The sequence below is a fragment of the Tiliqua scincoides genome, chromosome 12, assembly GCF_035046505.1.
Source record: "Tiliqua scincoides isolate rTilSci1 chromosome 12, rTilSci1.hap2, whole genome shotgun sequence".
In the NCBI taxonomy this organism is placed as follows: domain Eukaryota; kingdom Metazoa; phylum Chordata; class Lepidosauria; order Squamata; family Scincidae; genus Tiliqua; species Tiliqua scincoides.
Genome location: NC_089832.1, coordinates 11,634,520 through 11,658,444, shown reverse-complemented (window position 1 = coordinate 11,658,444; position 23,925 = coordinate 11,634,520). Strand labels below are relative to the sequence as shown.

The window sequence follows — 23,925 nt, the reverse complement described above, 5'->3', positions numbered from 1 at the left end:
AACCACTGCCTTAACCTCTTCGGTGGGTATGGCAGGGTCCAGCAGCAGAGGCAGAGTGCCGCAGCCTCTGGTGCAACCTCTGGTGGTAGCAATCTGAAAATGGCTGCCAATGAGTGCCCCACATGTTGGCAGCTACTATTTTGTGACACTGGAAGTGCCGTCCACTGTCACAATGCAATCCAGCCAGTAGCCCAGTCCTGGACATGACTGAGCTGCAAATAAAGCTATATGTGGTTTTTATTGTGTTTTCAGATAAGCTGCCTTGAGTATCCTCACAAGGAGAAAGGCAGGGTAGAAATCAATTAAATAAATAAATAAAATACAGCTTTGCCATTATTATTGTTGTTGTTGACAGTATTTATATAAAGTTCACAAAGCAGTTTGTGAAAAACACAAACAAATAATAATAACTAATGGTTCAATGTCCTAAAAGAACACACAATCTAAAAGATGCAAAAGAACACCACTTCCGGTTTAATCGCACTTGCAACTTTCACTATTGAGAAGCCGCGGGGAGCCCTGCAAGCACTCCCCGGGACTCCCCACACCTCCTGGACCCTGGGAGCACACGTTTTGTTCAAAAATAGCACCCCCTCCCCGCACAGGGACACGATCCTGGGGGTCGCTTTGTTGCCCCCGCCCCCACAAAGACTTACCCCAGGAGTAAATATCCTGGGAAGTTTGAGAACCACTGTTGTACACAATTGTTACCTTGCTGAACGCTGCCACTGTACACTTAAAATGCTATTATCCATTTTAATAACATGGACTATTTTGGTTCTTAATATATTTGGTCTATTTAGTCCTTAATTTTCTTTGTATTTCTGGCCCAAAATAGACTACAGACGTCCCTCCGTATCTGTGGAGGTTAGGTCCCTGACTCTACCTCAGATGCCCAAAACTTCAGACAGCAGCCAAGCCTCTCAAGTTCCCCTGAATAAAGGAAGTGACAGTGAGAATGCAAACAGGAAGTGGTCAGCAGAGGACTTCCTGTTAGCATTCTTACTACTGCTTCCTGTACCATTCCTCTAGCAGCTAAAATCTAGATTCTCGCAGCCTGCTTCCTGCTCCAAAACAAAAGAAAAATCTTCCTTTTGCAAAGTATTTGCAAATGTGGGGAGGCAAGCCCTGAGCACGATGAATTTGAGAACTGTGAATAAGTGAAACTGCGGATATGGGATCTGCGGATACAAGGGGACACCTGTATATCAACTGAAGAAAAACAAGAACTTCCTTTTGCAATTGCAAATAAGAGTGATATAAGGAATATTTCTGCCCCATTTAGTTGAAGCCTGCTGCTCCAATGTTCTTCTGTCTATTCAACGTTCTAATACCACCAAGTATGTTATTGTTTGTTGTGTAATGAAACCATGACAGAGGCTGCGATAAAGTTGTCATCTTCCTATTGCTGAAAAGTAGTAGCTAAGCTATACAATTGAAGCTGCTATTGTAGCAGTGAAGTATCAGCTAATCAGCCTTTTGATGTTATGATGCTTAAAATCCAGAAGAATAAGAAAACATCTCTTTACTAAAGTGAAAGAATTATCTTCACATTTTTGGCAAGTTGCAAGAAGTTGTCTTATTTTAGAAGACTCGTTATTAATAGGCCACCTTTAAAACTCCTTAGCTCTGTATGGTGCCTGACTGAATTTAATGAAGATAGGTCATTCATTTTTCACATGTTTCTTTTCACCCATAGCATCTATAACAGGATTTGTATGTGTTTGGTACTTAATTATATATCAGGGACCTCATCAAGCACTCTAATCCTTTTTTGCCTCTTTAGGCAATTAGACATGCTTGATCAAGGTATTTTGATTTATATAACTGCCACCAATGCCATTATCAAGACTGTCAAAAACTTACAAGACAATCAAATTAAGTGAATTAACAAGGAATGGCTAAGGTCCAATTCACATAACCATTATTCTGCAATACACTGACTTTGAGTGTCAGTGTACTGAATACACTGAATAGAGAAGGCCCAATGGAGCTTCTTTTCTGTCTTGAAAACAGATATCTTCCACCCATAAGAGCTCCTTCTTATGTATGTGAGGGCTCCCTGTGTTCTCTTGTGGGAGTTCAGTGGGAGCTGATCCAGCTCTGTCCTGCTTGGTCGAGTGGCTAGGTCAGACTGGGGGAAGTCCAGGTAGCCGCTCTTCCTCAGGAACTTTCTTTACCTCTGGCCTGCCTACCTGAGAGGGAAGAGTTACCCAATGAGGACTGACCCTGACATGGAGATCCCACTGGAGAAGCAGCAGGTACTTTAGCTTGGTCATGTCCAACACTTCTGATAACAGTTTAAGACATACTGTGTCAAACATCAGTGCTCTCATGGAAAGGAACTATGTCTTCCTCCCCACCTCCCTTCATTTGCTCCTTGTTTCAGTCGTTTATATAATGGTGCAGGACCTGTTGTTGGTAACCTTCAGTCTCGAAAGACTATGGTATCGCACTCTGAATGGTGGTTCTGGAATGGTGCAGGACACTACCATGTTAAAGCAGTAATCATGTCACATGAGGCCTTTAGCAAGACAGTATTCTGTGATGATGATGCTCTTGCTATAAAACTGCAGAACTGAGAAGGAAACAGCTAAGAATCATGAGAATTAGAGAATTTTTTCTCTCTTTTTTAAAACAGTACTTAGTATTACACTGTTTCCCTGGAAACCATCCTAAAATATGCAGCTATTGCATGAAATGTTTTCCATATCTGGCAACTTCATGAGTTTGTTTGGGACTTTGAGTGTGTATTTGGGATCTAAACCTTCTGGCAACACCAATAACTGCCAAGAGGTAAGAGAGAGGATTTCTTTTCAGAGCCTGAATCCACCCCCACCCCCCAGGCACGACACACTTTAAGGAGTCCAGTGAAATATGGCATAACAGTCTTCCAAGAACAACTTTCTGAAATGCCACATGCATGCTCAGGTCTATGAAAGAGGACATCAGAGAGATACACCCCATAAGCATATGCCCTCCCCCCAACCCTCCACCACATCCATTCCAATGATTACAGTTATACCTCTGGTCTAAGTACGTAGTGGCAATTCAGGCATATCTTCCATTTCAATTCTTTTCAAACTCTTTTGAAAGATGGCTTTCATAATTCATTTTTCAAAGTCTTTCACCTGAATATTCCGATTCCTTCCTATGGTTCATAGTGGATAATTCTTAACAGGATTACTGTCTCCCAATTTCCTTTCTGCTGGAAGCAACCTATCAGAATTACTCTGTTCATCTTCTTGTGCTATAGACATGCTAATTTGAAGTGCTAAAGCTCGGGCCTGTTTCTTTCAATATAATATTCAGACATGGCAAGAATGAAAGGTGTTTCAACTGTCATTTCATTATTTTAGTTGCTTATCTGTAATGAACTGCAGAAAAATGCATAGATGGATACTCATTTCATATAATAAAGGGAGAATATTTATATTAAATGTGTAATAATTCACATTTTGAGTGCACTGCAGTCAGATATTTAACTTCTTGGTTTTAGCAGACTGGTATCTTGCAAGTAAGGAAACTAGCAATCAAAGGGTTGCATTTGAAATTTACTCAAACTTTGTTCCATAGAAGGGTCTGTTATGATTAAAATGTATAACCTGTAGTACAAGTTATTAAAACAAGCTTCAGTCTTCATCGGTGGTATGTCACTATATTCTAGTTATGATTACTTTTTGAAAACTTTGGAGCTGCCAATGGAAGTAATAAAGGTGCAGGAAAAGATATTATGTAAAAATGTCCAAGATCAACTCACACTTTACAAGAAAGATTTATTATTGTGCAAGTCTATCCTCCCTCATGGATCACAGTTATTTTAAAGATATGCTTATCACTGTTCCTAAAGGGTTCCTAACCTACAGTAGTAAGTATGGACTGCTTTTTAAAATTGATGAAACACAGATAAAAATTATTCTCCAATCACCATTTCATTACTTCTGTCTTCCTATCATGCTAGCAAGCACTTTTGTTCAGGTACCCTTCATCCCGCCCTTTCATTCATTCATTCATTCAATCATTCCATGAATGAAAGAGACCCCCAAAGTTTATTTGTCCTCCCATCTTTTTTTTCTTTCTTTTTTTAAACAGTACACCTGGCCCCTTAATAGCCTCTTGTGAAGTGGAAGAACCAAGACCAAGCAGGTGTGGGTAGTAACTCTTGAAAGATGGTCAATTTCAAATGGCCACTGTAGAGTTTTAGTTAATTTGTGTCCTACTAAGTTAAATAGCACAGGTATACAATCTTAAGGACAGACAGGATAAAGCCAAGAGCATCTAGGAACTCTTTCTCCAAAGTAATCAACTTTTTTATCATCAGTTCAAATCATTAAATATGGCAGACTTCTCTGGTGGGAGAAACACAAGGAAGCAAGTTTATTGTACACTGAACATCTTGGAGGACATCTGGACAATCCCAAAATAAAAACAAATATTAATTATGATATTGTGCTAAGAGTCCACAATAGAGGGCTGGAAGGAAGCGTTTGCGTCACATTGTTACTGTAGTTAACTTACGTTACACATTAAGATACCTCCCCCCTACCTTTCAGAGGAAAAGCCTTTGGTAACTTGCCTGACACTTTTACAAAATTAACTTACTTTATTGAGATACTACCAAGACTCTGTTTGTCCAATAATTTGTCTATGACCCATATGGATATAGATATAAAACAAGATATATAGTTCCAGTTCAGATGCCATATGTATACAGTGTTTAATTTCTGGCTCAGTATGACGATGCAAACCTTTAGGCTTGGCCACCCAACACACGCACACACGCACCATGTTTCAGAAGTTTTCAACATTGTAGTTGATTAGAACAAGTTGGAATTTGTCAACATATCAAAACCCAGAAGTTCTACATCTATATTATCAACAGTTTGCAAATGAGTCAGGATATGAAATTGGGACCCAAAAGCTGGGGGTGGGTGTCCCAAACATGTTTCATTGGCCATCTTTTTCATTTAGTTCACACAGCCAGTTTCAGTACATTCAATGTTAAAACACGCCATAGGTACACAGAAAGCTACCTTATATAGAAAGTGAGACCATTTGCCCATTAAGCTCAGTTGTGTCACCTCTGATTGTCAGTGGGTCTAAAGGGCTTCAGGAGGGGATTTTTCCCTACCCTACCAGAAGGTAGGGAAAGGTGCCAGAAGGTGCCAAGGACTGAACCCAGAACTTTCTCCATGCAAAGCATGTGGTCTTCCACTAAGCCACAGCTCTTCCCATTTCCACTGCAATTATCAGCAGTTTCAAGTTTTTTAAAAAAAAAATCTCAAATATTCCTTCTTAGAGTTACAATTTAAGATCCCAGGGTGCAGTGGTCAAACTTGGAATGTTAGCTCTTAAACTATCTTTCGCATCTCAGTACTTTAGACACAGTATGGCATAACTTTAATTTCTCCTACAGTTAATACTGCTCTATGAATGTAAATCAATAATGTTAAGTCCTAAGGGTTACAGCTTTATATTGTGTAATAATGTGTGGTGCAGAAGTTCGTCTAGATTTCCTACTGCTTATTCATAGGGAGAAATGGGAATCACTTCTGTGTCTGAAGACAGATTTCACCAAAAATGAACAACACTGAGTCTTCACACAACTAGCTGGAGAGCTTTTTAGTAACTTTCCCATAGTAGGCTTGAAACATGGCCATTCCCTGCTAGCAGCACTGTTGCAGCCCCTTAATTAGGAACAGATGAAATGTTTACTGTGATGTGTACTCAGGCATTAGTGGGAAAATGAGCAATACTTCAATGAAGGGCTTAAGCACAACAAAAACCAGAAGTGAAACACCGAGAGCCAAAACCAGGCAATTACTTTAAATTTGTACTTTGGTCCTGATGAGTCTGGTAAATAGAGGCCACAGGTAGTTCCCAATCCAGATTTAACCCTCTCATCTACCCATAAACCCAATCTGGATTGAATGCTATTTACCTAAAATGAGCACAGTTGCACATACACACACTACTCCCAAACAATGTGTTTGCATCCCATTATCCAATTCTGAACAGTTTAGCGCGGTGTAAAATGATTAAAGTCTCAATTATACCTTTAATTCTTCTTAAGAATTCAGAAAACAAACATCTTAAGAAATGCTGACTTCTCACATGAAGAAGCGTTAGAACTGGCACCAAGAGAAGAACTGCTTGGCTTCATATGGAGATCTGCTCTGTCTTTGGAGACCTTTCAGCAGTGTCTTAAGACATTTTTATTCAGGGTGGCTTTTAGTGGCAAATGCTGACTCAACTCTCAGACATGATCTAATTGGGGTTTCAGCTGCTTAACTGGTGCTGAACCACTCAGGTTCTTACTGTTTCATTATTGTTATTATTGCTTTAAAATGCCAGCAAGCCACCGTGAATGCCCTACAGGAAGAAAGGCAGGATTTTAAAAATCAATTAAATAAATAAAATATTGAAATTGAATTGGTTTGGATTGTTTCACCAGTAGTTCAAAGTAATGACTTCTTAAAACATGGCAGTATTTCAACTACAATGCTTGTAAACATACAGAAACACTTGCAACTGGCATTCCATAAGTATTTCAGGCTACTATAATACTAGATTTTTTCCAAGCTGCCAATTTAAGACATATCATGGAATTGGCACACTCAAAATGCAGTGGCTTCACTAGGGTTCGCGTCACCTGGTGCGGAATGCCAGCGCATCACCCCCCATGCAGTGGGCAGGGCAACACCCCAGGTGGTGGGCGTGGTGATGTACCATCACTCTGCCCCCAGTGGTTTTTTGGCTGTACCTTTTGATAGAACAAAGATAGAACACATTCTGCATGAAATTATGCATTGATTGATATATAACATGAGTATTATTCTTCCAAAATATGATTTTAGTGATTTTGGTCATTAGTGGTGTCACACCGTCCCGTCCCGTCCCCCCCGGGTGTCAACTTACTAACACCTTATTGCAGCAGTTCTCAGACTTTTAGCACTGGGATCTGCTTTTTAGAATGACAATCTGTCCAAGACCCACCAGAAGTGATGTCAGGGTGGAAATGACATCGTCAGGCAAATTAAAATAAATAAGTATAAATAATTAAAGTAAAACAAATAAATAAGCAGAAGCCAGTCCTGTTCCACCAAGTGAATTTCCTCTGTAGCCTGCCTACAATAACACCCCCCTCCAAAATCAGTAAGGTTTTCAGCCCTACCCAGTGACCAGTTCAATTTAAGAACTTCTGTTTAAACTAGATTACTGTCAAGATCCAGCTGGCTTCGCAAGTCTCAAAAAAATTCACCTTATCAGCTGAAGCCTCTGTTTGGATCCTTTTAAGTGGGGGGGGGGGAGGGGAGGTTGCCTTCTGGAGCACTTGTTTAGCTGCAGGTGCATAGGATCAAGACCATTCTGGTAGCCTTGCACTCTCCTTCACCTGATCTTCCACACCAGCCAAGGCACGTTTGCTTACTCACAAGTAAACGCGACCGTGAGGTTTAGTTTCGCTTTCCATAGGGCTCAATTCATTGGATCAGGCCCATTCTGGTACCGTTGAATTCCTCTCAGCCTGCCCTTTCCGACGGACTAAGACAAGTTTGCCCACTCGTGACTAAACGCATGATACGGCTCACTTTCCATAGGGATCCATGCATTTTTTGTTTTCTGGTTTTTGGGCCATAACTTTTGATAGAAACATATTTCACTCTGGTTTTTTGCATTGCATTCCGTTTAAAATTCCACATCCAATGGTATATAACATGATGGGGTTACTACTAACCACAGTGATTTTAACATGTCACCCCCCTGTGTGCATCACCCCCCACACCCCCCTAGCGACGCCACTGTCAAAATGAAGAAATATTACTGGTGAATCTGAATTGGAAGCCAAGGGATAGAATTGTTAGAGAATCAAATAGCTGTAGATAATTTACAGCCCAATCCTGAGCTTCCTGGGGCACAGGGCTGCTGCAGCACCGAAAATGGCTGCCGCTGCATCCTGCACACCCAAGGCAGCTGCCGGCAGCACCTCAGAAGAAGGGAACTTTCATCCCCTTCCCCTGGGTAAGCACAGTAGTCCTGCAATGGGGCTACTCGATTCACCGCCAACCCAAAGGTGGTGAGCCATGTAAGGCAGCGAGCTTCACTCCACCAGTCCAGCCCCGCTCCTTTTCCCTGAAATGCCTCCCCCTGACCTCTTCCCGCCTCCTGACACACCTCCTCCCCGCTCTTTGCCCGCCCTCCCCCTCCCCAGAACACCTCCCCCACATCCCTGCTTACCTCTCCACTGCACGGCGGTCCGGGCAACTGACAAGCAGCGGTTGTCGGGTGCCTGCTTGGCAGTAGCCCAGCACCGGGCTACCACCAGCACTCACCCAGCAATATGACCCACAAACATGCCTTACAGCACGTTTGCGACAGTGCACACTGGTAGTGACCCCGGCACGCCAAGCCCAGGATTAGGCTCTTAGTTCCCATGGGAACCAACTAGAACTTTCTAGAACCTAGATCAGGGGTATCCAAAGTTATTGGCAGGAGGGCCAAATCATCTCTGACACTGTGTCAAGGGCCGGGGGGGGGGGGAGAATAATTAATTTACATTTAAAATTTGAATAAGTTTACATAAGTTTAAATAAATGAATATAATAAAGATGAACTTATATGAATGAATGAAGGTCTTGCGATAACTCTGAGGTATCTGTGCATATTCAGTCTGATTCAATTCAATCAGGTATTCAATCTCACTAGCCTCCAGGGAGGCGGCAGGCATCTCAGGGGGAGAGAGGCTGGGCTGGGCTGCTCTGCTGCACGTGCTGCCTGCTGACTTGCTGCTTTTCTGCAGCTGTGAACAAGGTGGGTGGGGCAGCGTGAGGCTGGGAGGGCATGTGAAACATGGTGGGGGGAGGTGAGGGAGAAGGCTGGCTAGACAGGCAGGCAGGCAGGGGTGCCGCATCTCATCATAGAGCTCTCTCCATGTGCAACCTCGCCCCAAGGACTACATTTCCCAGTGTGCCCCTCACCCTGGGCATCCTGGGATTGGTCAAGGCTGCTTGGGAAAGAAGGAACCAGCCTGCTCCTAGTGGGGGGGGGGTGTCCAAATGCTCCAGCCTACATCCCTCCATCTTGCCTGGGGGGAACAGGGGTGGCATTTGCATGTTGGGTGTGTGTGTGAGCAGCCCCCATCTACTTTCGGGTGAGTTGTAATCTTGCTGGATGTGGCTGCAATCCTTTCCATACTTTCCTGGGAGTAAGCCCCATTGTCTCAAATGGGGTTTACGTCTGAGTAGACTACATAGGCATGGGGTGTGTGTCCTCACCTTTCTCTTTTTCCTCCCCCTTCTAAAAAGAAAAAAAGCCACTCTTGATGTCTTTGTCTCCAAAAATTAATTAAAAATAAAAAATCCCCATTCCTTTTCAGCCATCCCTTTTTCCTCCTGCCTCCTTTGGGGGGGGGGGTACTCTGTTGGCTGCTATTGTAAGACAAAAGGCACAATCCTAGCTAGGTCTACTCAGAAGTAAGTTCTATTGTGTTCAATGGGACTTACTCCCAGGAAAGTGGGGTTAGGATTCCAGCCAAACAGTCTCTAGGTCTCAGTTTGCATCAGTTTGCAATTAGCAGATAAACACAAAACAAAGTCTTCCCCTCCCCCAACAAATTCATCACTTCTCCCTTTCCAAAACCCTCCAGGTGTGCTGCTAACAAACTCAGGGCACAATCCTAACCAGGTCTACTCAGAAGTAAGTCCTATTTTGTTCAATGGGGCTTACTCTCAGCTAAGTGTGGTTAGGATTGTAACATCAGAGTGCTGGCAGCCTTGTTTCTAGTGTATAATTATATACTTCATCCCCATTTTGGGGGTAACTGAGATGAGGTGTTGTAATGGGGAGCCGTGGCCAATAGCGACAAGGATCAGGGGAGGCGCGAGACGGAAAAGTTTGAGAACCACTGCAATAGCTCAAGGCCTATAAAAAGCCTTGCACAAAGCAAGGCTGGCCTTTCCTTTGCTGCCGCTACTGCATCACAGATGTGAAACAACAAGCAGTGGAGGGAGCCCTCATCCCACAGCTCATGCAAGAGGTCAGACAGTCACCCTCACACTGAGAGCAGTTGCGTCGGGCCAGTGTGGGCTCCAACAAATCTCTGGAGGGCCAGAGGCTCATTGGAGACCGCGGGGGGGCTCCCTGAGGGCCACACTGAAAGGCCTTGAGGAGCGCAAGTGGCCCCAGGGCCGGGGTTTGGGCACCCCTCTCAGTGTAACGTATCTGAAGATATATCTGAAGAAGTTGAGCATTTTATTGCTGAGACCCTGTCAATAAGTTCATTCAAGTCTAAAGCTAGGAAATTACTTTACCCTTTTGCTACTTGGCCAAAAACAAAGATGCCAGAAATTGTACATATGCTGTTTGAATTATGTTTACCATGAATTAAATCAGCAAATTTCAACCATTTTCATTTCATAGCATACTCAGAAGGCACTAAAGTTGTCAAAGCACACCATCGGTTTTTGGACAATTGAGGGCTTACATATCCCAACGGCCATAAGAACATAAGAAGAGCCCCACTGGATCAGGCCAAAGTCCCACCTAGTCCACCTTTTTCTATTTCACAGTGGCCCACCAGATGCCTCAGGGAGCACACAAGACAATAAGAGACCTGCATCCTGCTGCCCTCCCTTGCACCTGGCATTTTGAGGTAGCCTATGTCTAACATCAAGAGATTGCACATACCCATCACGGCTTATAACCCCAACACAGCCCTACTAATATATGACCCTCCCCGCAAACTCCTGCAGACCATTCACAGCATACCAAAATGCCAAAGCACAGTGGTTGAAAATTGCTGAATTAAACCCACTCCTAGAAAAACATCAATTAGTTGTTTACAAAGAACATTTGATATCTTGCTTCTAGACAGACCATTAGATTCAGGTTTCTGTTAAATTTTTCAAAATTGGAATCACTGTTCGTACTAGAATCTAAAAAGATTAAGCAAAACCTAGCCAAATATTAAAGTTCTTTAAAGCAGGGGAACTGAACTCTCAACACATCCACAAATATCTGTAGAATGAAATAGTCTAAACTTGGTTGAATTATGCCCAGTTTATAACCCCCTCTTAAATCTTGAAAATTAGAGCTATTTGTGCTTCATAACCTTTTGTGTGCTGCAACTAAGATCAAACAGTAGTTACAATAATTTACAGAATCTTGTCAGTCTGAATGTTTTCTGCCTAAATAGTTTGAGTAGTATGGTTCAGAGATCATGCAAAAGCCATGGTTTAATTGTACTATTTTAACAGTACAATAAAATAACCACAATATGGGATCAAAGAGACATGCAAGAGACCAACACCAAGTATAGTACAGTAATCACAAACAAACTCTACATTTCTTACAGGGTTACCATCATGCCTCTGTCAGGTGTGTCACACCACTCATACTCACCGGAACTTTACTTCCAATAATCTGCATGCAGAGATCAACGGAGAAGAGTGATAGCAATGAAAGAAAAACCAAACAAAAGCAGAAATTAGGAAGCTTAAGCATTTCAAACAAGTGCTTAGTAGTTAGTAACTAGTAAAGATATTTCATACAGGACACACAAATCATTGACAAATGCAATTTCCTCAATAAGCTACAGAAGTAGAGATTCTGAATAGCTTTTTAATTGTCTATATCCATAACATTTTAATATGAAAAAGGAGACTTATTTGGCTAGTGAGACACTGTATATTAATTAGTACATGCAAATACAAAACCCAAAAACGTCATTTGTTAGGTTCATAACTATCTGCAGCCAAAATCAGATACAAGATTTTGAGCACAGCTTGCTATACAACAGAAGGCCGAATTCTGACAGTACTTTCACTACCCTTTAGAATTCAGTTGGTTCTCTTCTTTAAATAAATCTGTTTTAAACAAATGTGTACACAAAGGAAGTCATGTTCCATTTACCCTCCTACAACCATCCAACTACTACACATGGACTCCCATGTCCCTACCTCATATCATACTGGGAATGTGTTCTTTAGTCCAGTAATCAGACTGAAAGGTTTGCAGGGGAAATGCAAACTTCTCTCAACATCTCTCCTCGGCCCAGATCCTTGACAAAGTAGCTCAGAGCAGGTATGGAACCTTGAGCCTGATACCAAGGAGTAGAAAACAAAGGACAGCCAGCAAATAGTAAAAAGGAACTGATTACAGTTGGTTTGAAGGGCAGTCCAGTCATATTTGGGATGCTTGTACCACTCCACCCAATATGTTGCTGGTGTTCCAATATACTGAAACAGAGCTGACAATTTCCAGTGAGCACATTGCTATGTTACTGTTATATGCTTAAGGCTGCAATCCTTTCCATGATTTCCTGGGAGTAAGTCTCATTGAACATAATGGGACTTACTTCTGAGTAGACATGCATAGGATTGGGCTGTCAGACATACAAGAAGTAGGTAGTACACAGTGGACCTGGGCTATGAGCCCCCTCCATCTCCAAAAGTTATTTGTGCAGCATAACAGGACCTCTGGATTCTGCTGTCCCCCACATGTACTAAACACCAGCATTAGGAGTTTTACCGCTAGAATGTCTGCCGGCTGCCTGAACAGCAAAGCACAGAATCAAGTTACTAATTACTCAAGAGCTCTGTCTCATGGCTTCTAATTAACATAAGACAACAGGTACAACTTTTAAGATATTAATGACTTGGTCAAGAATCTAACATCTCTTTGTTTTGAAATTCTCCATGTGAAGCAGCCCTGTTACCAAAGCTACACAGGACCCAGTGTCTACACACCAGTGCCAGTTACCTGAAGGTCCCACTCGCACAGCTGCTCTCCTCCCACACCCAAAGGAGGAGTGGGAACTCAAGGAATGAGGGGGAACTTCAAGAATTAACTTGGACATTCCCAACTCACACATAATTTCTAATCGTATGGCTATGGAGATAGGGCTCTTCACCTGGAGGATTCTGACATATCTGCCCTGGGGCTCTGATGTCGCAAAACATAATTAGGCAGCAAAGTACCCCAAACATATCTAATTTAGAGGTCAAGGTACCTTCCCCCATACCCACCCCCCAAAAAGCTCTCCTAGGAAAATGAAAGACAGAATGCTACATGTCAGTGAATACTATTGAATTAGTATCTTGAGAATGGGTATAATCACATCAGATTATCTCTGATTTTGAGACTTCCAGAGATGTTCCTCACTACTGCTTGGTATTTGAGGTAACATGTGAGACTTTGCAAATTTAGGGCGCAATCCTAACCAACTTTCCAGCACTGACATAGCTGTGCCAATGTGGCGTGCACTGCATCCTGCAGTGGGGAGGCAGTCAAGGGGGGGCCTCCTCAAGGTAAGGGCATGTATGTTACCTTATCTTGGGGCTGCACTGCGGCTAAGTCAGCACTGGAAAGTTGGTAAGGATTGCACCCTTAGTCAGCTAATACTCCTTGGGGAACGTGTGCAGTATTTTTTTATGTTACAGAGCATGTATCCAACCAAAAAGTTACATCTTTTCATATTTCAGGTTTGCTCAATATCCAGTAAAGTCCCTCACCCCTTTTATCAAGCCTACAATAGAAATGGATGAGGAATCTCCTGCACCAAGCTGTCTAGTGTTCCCTTGATTTTGCAACAGCAGCAAAGTCAATCAGTAAAACGGAGTCTGATGGGCAACTGTACAGTTGACCTTTTGCTCAATTGTCTCTGGTCAACCTTTCATGATCGTGACATCAAAGCTTAAACACCATTTCAAATAGCTAGATAGCAGCTCTAGCCACAGCTTAGTTTGTCTAGAGTGGGCTGGTACATTAAAACACCTTCAAGAGCTGACTCAGCTTGTTTCCTTTGAAAAATGCCAGATATCAAACTAACAATTGATTTTGTATGCTATAATTAGTGTGCCTTTTCTCTCAACAGTGAACTTGTTGTATAAGGCAAAACAGTTTCAGAACCAGGCATGGTCACTCCTCTACTCCCTGCCATTCCTCCTGCCAAGAGCAGACACTAGAGCAGGGGTGTCCAAACATTTTAGCAGGCGGGCCACATCATCTCTCTGACACTGTGTTGGGGGCCGGGGAAAAAAAGAATTAATTTACATTTCAAATTTGAATAAATTTACATACATTAATATATTAGAGATGGAACTTCTATGACTGAATGAAGGTCTTGCAATAACTCAAGGTCTACAAAAGGCCTTGCACAAAGCAAGGTCAGTCTTTCCTTTGCTGCCACTGCTGCATCACAAATGTGAAACAGCAAGTAGTGGAGGGAGCCCTCATCCCACAGCTCATGTGAGAGGTTGAACAGTCACCCTCATGCTGAGAGCACTTGCGTCAGGCAAGCATGGGCTCCAGCAAGTCTCCAGAGGGCCAGAGTCTCATTGGAGACTGGGGGCTTCCCGCGGGCCGCATTAGGAGTCCCTGAGGGCCGCAAGTGGCCCCCGGGCCGGGGTTTAGGCACCCCTGCACTAGAGAGATTCTCCATATCTAAGCAAGCATTGCAGACCAAGAAGCATTACATGGTTAGATCATCAGGGCAGTTTTACTTTGTGAGTTTTACCAACAAGCCTTTGAATTAGGCTGCAATCCGATACACACATTCCTGGGAGTAAGCTCCATTGAAAGCAAAGGAACTTGCTTCTAAAGAGATATGCATACAATTGCACTGTTAGTAACCTTCATAACTATGGGGATTTGAACCAAGTCTCCCCAGTCCACATTTATCTACCACAGTACCTCATAAATATATTTACTGTTGTGTAGAAACTAGTTTAGGAAGTATATCAATGAAAGCTAGCAGGACTGCAGCCATAGGTTTGCTTGGGAACCATTACTACGATGCTCTTTTTCCAAACACAAGCGGTTCCACGAATAGCTCTCAAACATAATAATCAAAACACTGAAGTATTTTTTCTCATGAATTATCTGAACCAATAATACTTCTAAGTCTAGTTCAAACCCAAGGGGGAAAAAAAGTACATCAGTCTGTAACCCTAGACTGTGTGTTCATGAAGCTGTGCATTGTATGATTGCTGTATGCCGAGTAGGATGTAAAGCCTTCAACTCTGGATTTTAAAGAAACATCCATGACGTCTTTGTTTTTACTTAATAAAGCAGATCCAACCTTTTCACTCATGAGACAGTTAAGAAATAGACAAGCAAAAACATGTTATTTCAAATAAATGTAGTCATGTGTGTTTAAGATTATGTGCACTGTTGTACAGTTTGTATGTTCCAAGCTGTGTATTGATGATTCTTTGTGAGTTCTCTGCTCCACATTTATAGGCAAACACAAACATAATCTCATTTACTACTTCATTTTAATATAACACATGATTATTCATGTACTGTTATCTGCATTTTGCACTCAGATTTAGCTTTGTAGAATGATTATGTCTCTGCCTTTAGGTATTTGAAAAATAGTACTGAATATGCAAGCTTGTGTTTCCCAAAGCATTTTATTCCAGACAATAACTTGAGTACAAAAATGGGAAGAGATTCATTGGAATTTCAAAGTAAAATCCTGTGCATCATGTAATTCTGTTGAAATTAGGCTAGTGGCAAATTTCACTTATCACTTGGAACATATTTCTGCCCTTAGATACCAAGGCAAATTATAACACACGCAGCTACTCTGTTCTGGTACCGCTACAAAGAGCAACTTAAGTTGATATTCGGCAGCACTGGCATGGAATGCTGTAGCAGCTAAAAGAATTAGAGGTGTACTTCATGGGACTTCCCTGCAATTGTTGCTTACTATACATTTTTGTTTAGTACTAATAACCAATGCTGAGGATGCAATCATTTGTGACCCCTCCCCCCCCCAAAAAAAAATTAATGTGGGATTTAACCTCAAATTCTGAAAAAAAATTTCTTGGCAGTAACTTTAAAAACTAGCATTAGTCACACTTAAGTAAATCTACTTACAGGTGTCAAGTCTGCCTACACTTTCAAAAGTTTTTTTGAACTGACACTGCAGTGGTTGTAGTCCCACTGAAAGTCACAATTCCATTTATTTTGCTGTTGACAGAAAAAAAAATGACTAACAGGCAGAAAATCTGTGCCCAGTGAAAAACAGTTCTTCATCCTTTAAAAGATGACATCAGCATAACCTCTAAGAAAGCTTTACAACCTCTCCTATGCAAAAAAAGAGGAAGTCAATATTCGTATGGCTTGTACAAACATGAGGCCTTAGAGTGGTGTCCTCTTAGAAGGGGAAAAGCAACTGTCCCTCTTCGCCCCACCATCATCTCTTTTCCAGTGGTTGTTGCTGATGTCTCTTCTGTATTTTTTTTTTTTTTTTAAGATTGTGAGCCCTTTCGGGACAAGGAATCTTTACTTCATTTACTTTATTATGGAAACCACTTTGTGAACTACTCCTGTTGAAAAGTGGTACATACGTATTCATAATAAGGAGAAATCTGATTATTACCAGTAAATATCATCTGCTCAAGCCTCTAAAGAGCAGCCCTGCTATTCTGTAGGAAGTGGACCTAATCCAGGCAGTTGCCCCACTTGTTTAGGTCATTAAAGTACACTAGATCCTCACCATTTGCAGTTACGTTTGTACAGGATCAATTACAACATTCAAAGATTTCCATTTAGGCAAGTTCCAGAGAATGAAAAAGAAGCTCCTTCTACTCCTTGCTGCATCATAAGCAATTTATCAAAGCAATCGTAACAGGCAATTGGAGGGACTGGCTTCAGGATGAAGGAATTGAAAAGGCACACTACACAGAGATTTGTGTGTATAGTTCTTTGATCTTAGTCTATTTTCAGGGGTGCTGAATCTAGGGTATCAGTCAGAGTAGCAAAGAACATGCTCCAAGAGTTAGAACACTCTTTACACCTTGCTTTAAACAGTACTATCGGTATCTCCAAGTTTGTGCTATTAACTGTGAAAGAGATACTGTAAAAAGCCCTAGCTCTGTGATGATTATTCTGGAGCAGTGGATTTCGGATACTTATTGGTTTACAGTGGAGGCAGCATCGTGTTTCAGATTACCAAGCAGTTGTGAGATATGTAATACATTCTAATTAAGGCTTTTATCCATCGTTGAAGGCATTTTAAAGGATTTTATGAAGGAAGCTTTGTAAGCACTCTAGGAAGGGTAAATTGAAGCAGAAATCTGAAGATTTGAGTTGAAAACTGCAGATGATGCTAAGCGTATTAGTCTGACCTATCTTGGTAGGAGAAAAGGCTTCCTACTTACAGATTTGGCAGTTGCAGAAATGTACTGGACAACCATCTCACGTTTTGTGATCAAATCCTTATTCCGTAAAGGAGCTTTCCGTTCTTCATTCAGGTTCATGTCCTCCTGTAAATAAACAGGCATAATGTTATCAGGATTGAATTATTACTTCAGTTTTAGTTAATCTCTGTGACTATAGGCACTGCTCTACATTTAAGAAGGAAAGAGCAAGGATGAGTGGTTTACTCCAGACAGGCTATTTAACATTACTACCTAAGTTACTGGTGTGCAGAAGTAACTTTAAATGCATACCCCAAACCTTTTTCATTCATGGGGGTGGGGAGAGGAAAGAATTACACACACACACCCCTGCAGTACCTGCCTAATCAAAGCTGAACAACAGAACTAGCATACTCAAACAGGAGGAAGAGGTTACACACTGCAAGACAAGAACAGTGCAATCCATTTTGCAAGGCATAGCAAAATGCATGAAGAGCAACCCGCCCCCCACTAAGTGGGTCATCATCAGTTGCAGACCTGCCTTAGACTTCTATGAGGCAAAAGCCCTGGGTGCGAGTTGCTAGGACTCCACGGAAGTCTCTGTGAGGCTCCCAACAGGGGCGTCGGGGAACAGAGAGGCTTTCGCAATGCAGTCCTGGGTCATGCGAGGCTCCATGAGCCTCAGGTGAGGGGGGGGAGAACGGATTTTTGCACAGGGAATGCAGCAATAGCCCGGGGGGGATGCCATCGCAGACCTGTGCCCTGGGCACAGTGTTGGGGATGTCCGCGCTGGTCACTGTAAGATTTCAGATTGAGGAATTTCATAGCTTCTCTGAATATAAATTCTGCATTGATGTAAAATATTTTAAAGGAAACACTGCCAGGATAGTTACATCACATCCATTCATTAGTTTGTTTTCATTATAAGCTATCCCAATATTTTCCTCACTGCTACATGATATATGCTTACCAACTGATTGGAGAGACCACATGCCATACACATTGGTCTCTGCCACTACACCAGTGTTTCTCAAACTGTGGGTAGGGACCCACTAGGTGGGTCGTGAGCCAATTTCAGGTGTGTCCCCATTCATTTCAATATTTTATTTTTAATCTATTAGACTTGATGCTACCATGGTATGTGACAGCATTTGGGGAAATGTTACAGATCTGTACTTTTAACAGGCTACTATGCATAAGCTGCTGCCCAACAGTCTCCCTGCCTGAGCTGACTGGGTTGACCTCAGACATGGCATTGGAGGCCCCCCGCCTATTGGTGCTGGACACATGATAGACCTCGTGTTTTTGTCGGGACAAAGGGATGGTGATCTGGATGTGGAGAAGATTAAGATCACTCCATTGTCATGGACAGATCACTTCCTGGTAAGGTTTAGACTTGTTGCGGCCTCCTATCCACCCCCAAAGACTGATGGATCCAAATTAGTTACGGAGGGCTTTGCGGATTTTTCTGCTGCTAAGACCAGTGACTCATCTGAAGCTCTGGTTGACCTCTGGAATAGACAGTTGGCCAGGGCTGTGGATGAGATTACTCCTAAGCGGCGTCTGCCACGTAGCAGAGTCAACACAGCTCCTTGAAGTGGCAGGCTAGAGGTCTTGAGCGACGATGGAAAAAGACTCATGACAAGTCTGACCGAACACAGGCTGGGGCCCATTATAGGGCCTGCTCTGTGGAAATGATGGCAGCAAAACGTTCCTTCTCTGCCACCATCACATCCACACAGAGCCGACCAACGGAACTGTTCCATGTTGTACGGAGTCTTCTCCAACAGACTCCACCAATTAATCAGGAGGAACACACGGAAGTCTACTGTTTGCCAGGCACTTTGTGAATAAAATTGCTCAGATTCGCCACAAGTTGAACTCCATGTTGAGAATTTCTAGTGATGTCCCCATGGCATCTGTCAGTCCTGTTTTGTGGGATTCTTTTCAGCTTGTGGAACCTGAGGATGTGAACGGATCCTTCGGAGTGTGAGGCCGTTCGCCTGCTCGCTGGATACTTGTCCAGCATGGTTGGTTAGATCTGCCTGGGAGGGACTAGACAAGTGGACAGAGGGTAGTAAATTCATCTTTGAGGGAGGGGGTTTTGCCTCTCGCATTAAAGCAGGCGGTGATTCACTCGCTCCTGAAAAAGCCCTCTCTGGACCCCTCTATACTGGATAATTATCGGCCAGTCTCAAACCTCCCATTTCTGGGGAAAGTGATCGAGCTGGTGGTGGCGTCTCAGTTCCAGAGGATCCTGGATAAAGCGGATTATCTGAATCCCTTTCAATATGGCTTCAAGCCTGGCTCAAGGACAGAGACAGCCTTGGTGGATGACCTATGCTGAGGGCTGAATGGAGGGAGTGCATCCTTGCTAGTACTTTCGGACCTCTCAGTAGCTTTCAACACCATCGACCATGGTGTCCTTCTGGGACGGTTGGCCAAGGTGGAGATCGGGGGCACAGTTTTGCAGTGGTTCCAATCATTCTTGGCTGACAGATCCCAGATGGTGGTACTGGGGGACTCCTGCTAGGCACCCTGGCCCTTGAGGTGTGGGGTGCTGCAGGGCTCTATACTGTCCCCCATGTAGTTTAATATCTACATGAAACCGCTGGGCGAGTTCATCCGGAGATTTGGAGTTGGGTACCATCAGTATGCTGATGACACTCAGCTCCATCTCTCCTTTCCACCAGACTCCAGGGTAGCTGTCTCTGTCCTGAAGCATTGCCTGCAGGCAACTGGGATCTGGATGAGGGTGAACAAGCTGAAATTAAATCCAGAGGTTCTCCTGGTGCAGAAATCCACAATGCAAATGTTGGACTATTGACCTGCTCTGAATGGGGTTGCACTTCCCTAAAAGAGCAGGTTCGCAGCTTGGGGGTTCTCGTGGACTCACAGCTGCTCCTGGATGTCCAGGTGTCGGCTATGGCCAGGAGCGCCTTTGCCCAGCTTCGGCTGCTGTGCCAGCTGCGGCCGTACCTGTCTGAGGCAGATCTGGCCATGGTGGTCCATGCCATAATGACATCAAGAATAAATTATTGTAATACGCTCTACATGGGGCTGCCCCTGAAGACGGTCCAGAAGCAAAAGCTACAGAATGCAGCAGCTCGTGTAGTTGCTGGAGGATGACTCTGTCATGCTGCTGCTCCAGTGGCTGCATTGGCTGCCAGTTCATTTCCGAGTTGAATTCAAGGTGCTGGTTTTGACCTTTAAACCCCTAAACAGCTTGGGACCAGTGCATTTGAGAGACCACCTTCTTCCGGTCTGTTCTCTGAGCCCTGTTGGTTGTGCCACCATTGAGAGAGGTGAGGAGGATGGTGGTCAGAAAAAGAGCCTTCTCGGTGGTGGCACCTGCATTATGGAACTCCCTCCCCTTTGAATTGAGGACAGGTGCCTCACTTTCCGGTGAGGTCTGAAGACTTTTTTTTTATTTAGGAAAGCCTTTGAGGCCTTATAAGGGCTGCTTTTACAAATTAATGTTTTTTACTGTGCATTTTATTGCTGACTGCTTCTGTATTTTATCTTGTTTTTAATTTGAATGTTTATTTGTATTTATTCTATTTTAATGTTTTTTATTGTTAGCCGCCTTGGGTGCCCTTTGGGGAGAAAGGTGGAATACAAATTGAATAAATAATAATAATAAATATGCTTTTAACAGTAATACTCAATGGGACTTACTCCTGGGTACGTGCAGGTAGCATTGAAGCCTAGGATTGTTAAAAAAATTTTCCTGCTTGATGATGTCAAGCGGGTGGGTCCTGACAGATTCTCAATCTAAAAAGTGGACCCTGGTGCTAAATGTGGAGAACCACTGCACTAGACTAAAGGGCCCAAGGTATGGTTTTACATTGTTATTTGTTTCAGGAGGCTTTAGGGATATTTTGAGAAACAAGCAAGATGTACTTTTTAACACACAAGGCAGGAGCCCTCCATCAGCTCAGTTGCAACCAACTATCACTAGCTAACTATTAAGTGCTTGTTCTGGTCTGGCATACTTGTCCAAACATGAAATGCATGAAAACAGACATCATTCCTTTCTGGTGGTCAACAGTTCACATTTGATCACCAAACATGAGGTCAATGTGTTGCTCAACTCACATTAAAGTCACAAGCACAGTGTAAGCTAGGATACAAGCTGCACTGATGCCCTGTTTTATACCTATACAACCTATCCAGATTGTATACTGCAGCACTGTTAATCTGATGATGGGATTATTCATTAATATGTCAGATTATTTTTTAATGAGATTGGACAAGAAAGATATTCACAGTTTTTCTCATGTGCTCTCATCACTCCTTAGCTTTGCAAGTTGCAAGCAGAAGAGGTGTGAAGTGGGATATAGAAAAGCAAACAACTGAATTGCGATTGATTTACTGATAATGCACTTCAGTTAAGGAAATAGGCCTGTTATTTGTAGAAAGCATCAAGTCAAACTATGATTAATTGCTCTAAATAATTGACTGAAGATTAAAGCATGGCATTTCCACTATACTATGTCCAGTTAGCAGAGAAAAGTGAATTGACATCACCCCCAGTTCAAGACAAACAACATTCCACTTTGGCATTCTCAATAAAGAAGCAAGTATGTCCCAGATGACAAGTTAGAGACCTAGCATAATGCTGTTTCAAGGTGCTTTATACCTAATTTCCATGGGAAAAGTCAGTTGGTGTTTTTATTTATTTATGTTACTTTATTGCACAGATACCTGTATAGTTGCTAATGTTCGAAAAGGCAAGTAGAGCAAGTTGGTCTAAACAGGGTCTATGGATTATGTAGAAATAGCCATCAAGTCTTCAGCATTCTTTCTGCCAGAATTTTTAAAGCTATCATATGAACTTTGTCAGAAAATAACTGTCAAAAAAGATTTCACTATTTTGAGACTTTCATTTAAAAAAAAAAAAAGAAGCTCAATTCTAGATTAGCTTACTCCTACCCACTGAACAAGTCTGCTAACTGTTATCCCAGTTCTTAATGTTAGAATATGCTACAAAGCCATGAAACTGCCACTGAAAAATGGTCTATATTCCATGTAAGGGGTCTATGTCTCTGTGTGGATCCTTTCTCTTCCAATGCTCAAGGATGAGGCTGTGTCTTCAGACACTTGGCGATGATGTCATAAGTCATCACCAAACTTTCAGGCTACTGAATTTGGCTTTGAACTGTGCATCCACAAAACTTAGGGGGAAAACATCCCATAAGATGGGTCACACCTGTCCCTGCCATGAAGCACAGAAGTACTTCTTGCATGATCAGCTGTTATTACAGAGATGCCTCTGCCACCCATATGCTCCATTACTGGAAATGACAATTTCTTACTTTTTTGGCAGCACTTCCACAACCAAAATGTACTTTCCAACCCTCCATTTTAGATAACCATGCTGGAAAGTCCACATACTAATCCTAATCTATCCTCTTCTCATGCATTATTTCATTAGTGTCTGTATTTGCCCTGGAGTAAGGATTAATTCTTTTCCTCAGAGGTTCAATAGCTGACAAGAATGAATGAGAAGACCGATAACACAGAATTCTCACTTTATATATTGTTCATAACCATTGTAGCCAAAGCAAAAAGCTCACCATCATTTTTTCGAAGAGATCCATAACTTCTTTTTCTGATAAATTCATTGAACGCTCATCAAACAGTGGCTGAGGCACTGGCAATTCATTTATCGATGCCTGTGAGTCAATGGGGTGCTGAATGAGAAGCTTTTCCTTTTTGACACCCGATTTCCTGAAACTGGTTATTCTGTCGCGCTGTAGAAAGACCAAATATTTTCTTAAGAGTTAGCATATAATATACAGCTCATGTAAGCATTGTACCACATGCTTAATAACAAAGTAATCATGCCACAGATAATTAAGCCATACAGTTACAATTCTGAGACAGTACTCCAAGGCTTTCTTCTGTCCAACTATGGAGTCTGTTCTGCTAAGAATGCTTTATGCCTAATAAAGGTTTTGTTGACTGTTGACTGCTAAGAGATGCAGTCTTTTTACAGCAAAACTCATGTCTTAAATTAAATTAGACGCAATGCTGGGCTACATAATGCAGCATGTAGCTATTACCTGCTGATTATCAGGGCTGTGTATAATTTTAGGTTTTATATACTCAAGACTGCAAATTCTGCACCAATGAACTACTTTTTAAGTCAAGGGAAAAAAAGCCAAGTTCTGCAATTTGTATATATTATGCTCACTGAGTATATGTGCTCATTTCACTTTAATGCCTTCTTATTCATGATGAGGAGCAAGAAGGCATGAAAAGCACCTCCTCTCTGGTTCATGAGATTTCAAGAGGCTTCTTTGCTTTCACAGTCTTTGGGTGTAAGTAACTAACTTCTCAGTATCTCAGTTTACTCCCAGTACCAAATGTTGTGCTTGTGAGGCATATTCACATGACCACAGCATACACACATCCCTGCCTTTGTATATTTATCACAGTCTAAGTGGAACATCCAATTTTCTTCAAACTGCAGACTGGACAACATTTAAACTGGGTATATTCAAATAACAGAGCATTGTTCAAGTAGCTCATAAGGAGCCTAGATCGAAACATCTCAAAGTTATAGCATTTAAGTACAGTCTCTTTTTTTAGCGCTCATTTTCATACAAACAAGTTAGCTATTATACTGCATCCAAAGCACTTTTACAAGCTGATTTGGCATTAGTTGAAGGTAGTGTTAAGAAGCTCAGTACTGCAGGCGGAATGGTTTAGTCAATTTCTTCTTCCTTTCAACAGTGCATGCATGCCAGCATATTAGTTGAAATACACAGCTAAT

The 23,925-nt window shown here is 42.3% G+C and overlaps 1 protein-coding gene across 3 annotated transcripts in view; it reads right to left on the bottom strand.

The window, feature by feature from the left end:
- Positions 1 to 23,925, bottom strand: part of DIAPH2 (diaphanous related formin 2) — a 402,614-nt gene that overhangs the window by 354,058 nt on the left and 24,631 nt on the right. For 2 of the 3 annotated variants that reach the window (XM_066640285.1, XM_066640287.1), the window contains exons 3-5: positions 22,724 to 22,900; positions 17,166 to 17,270; positions 11,398 to 11,418 (exon numbers count right to left, since the gene is read on the bottom strand). In XM_066640285.1, coding sequence (XP_066496382.1) covers positions 11,398 to 11,418; positions 17,166 to 17,270; positions 22,724 to 22,900 — 303 coding nt within the window. The remainder of the gene's footprint in view (positions 1 to 11,397; positions 11,419 to 17,165; positions 17,271 to 22,723; positions 22,901 to 23,925) is intronic. The other variant, XM_066640286.1, reaches the window with a different exon arrangement.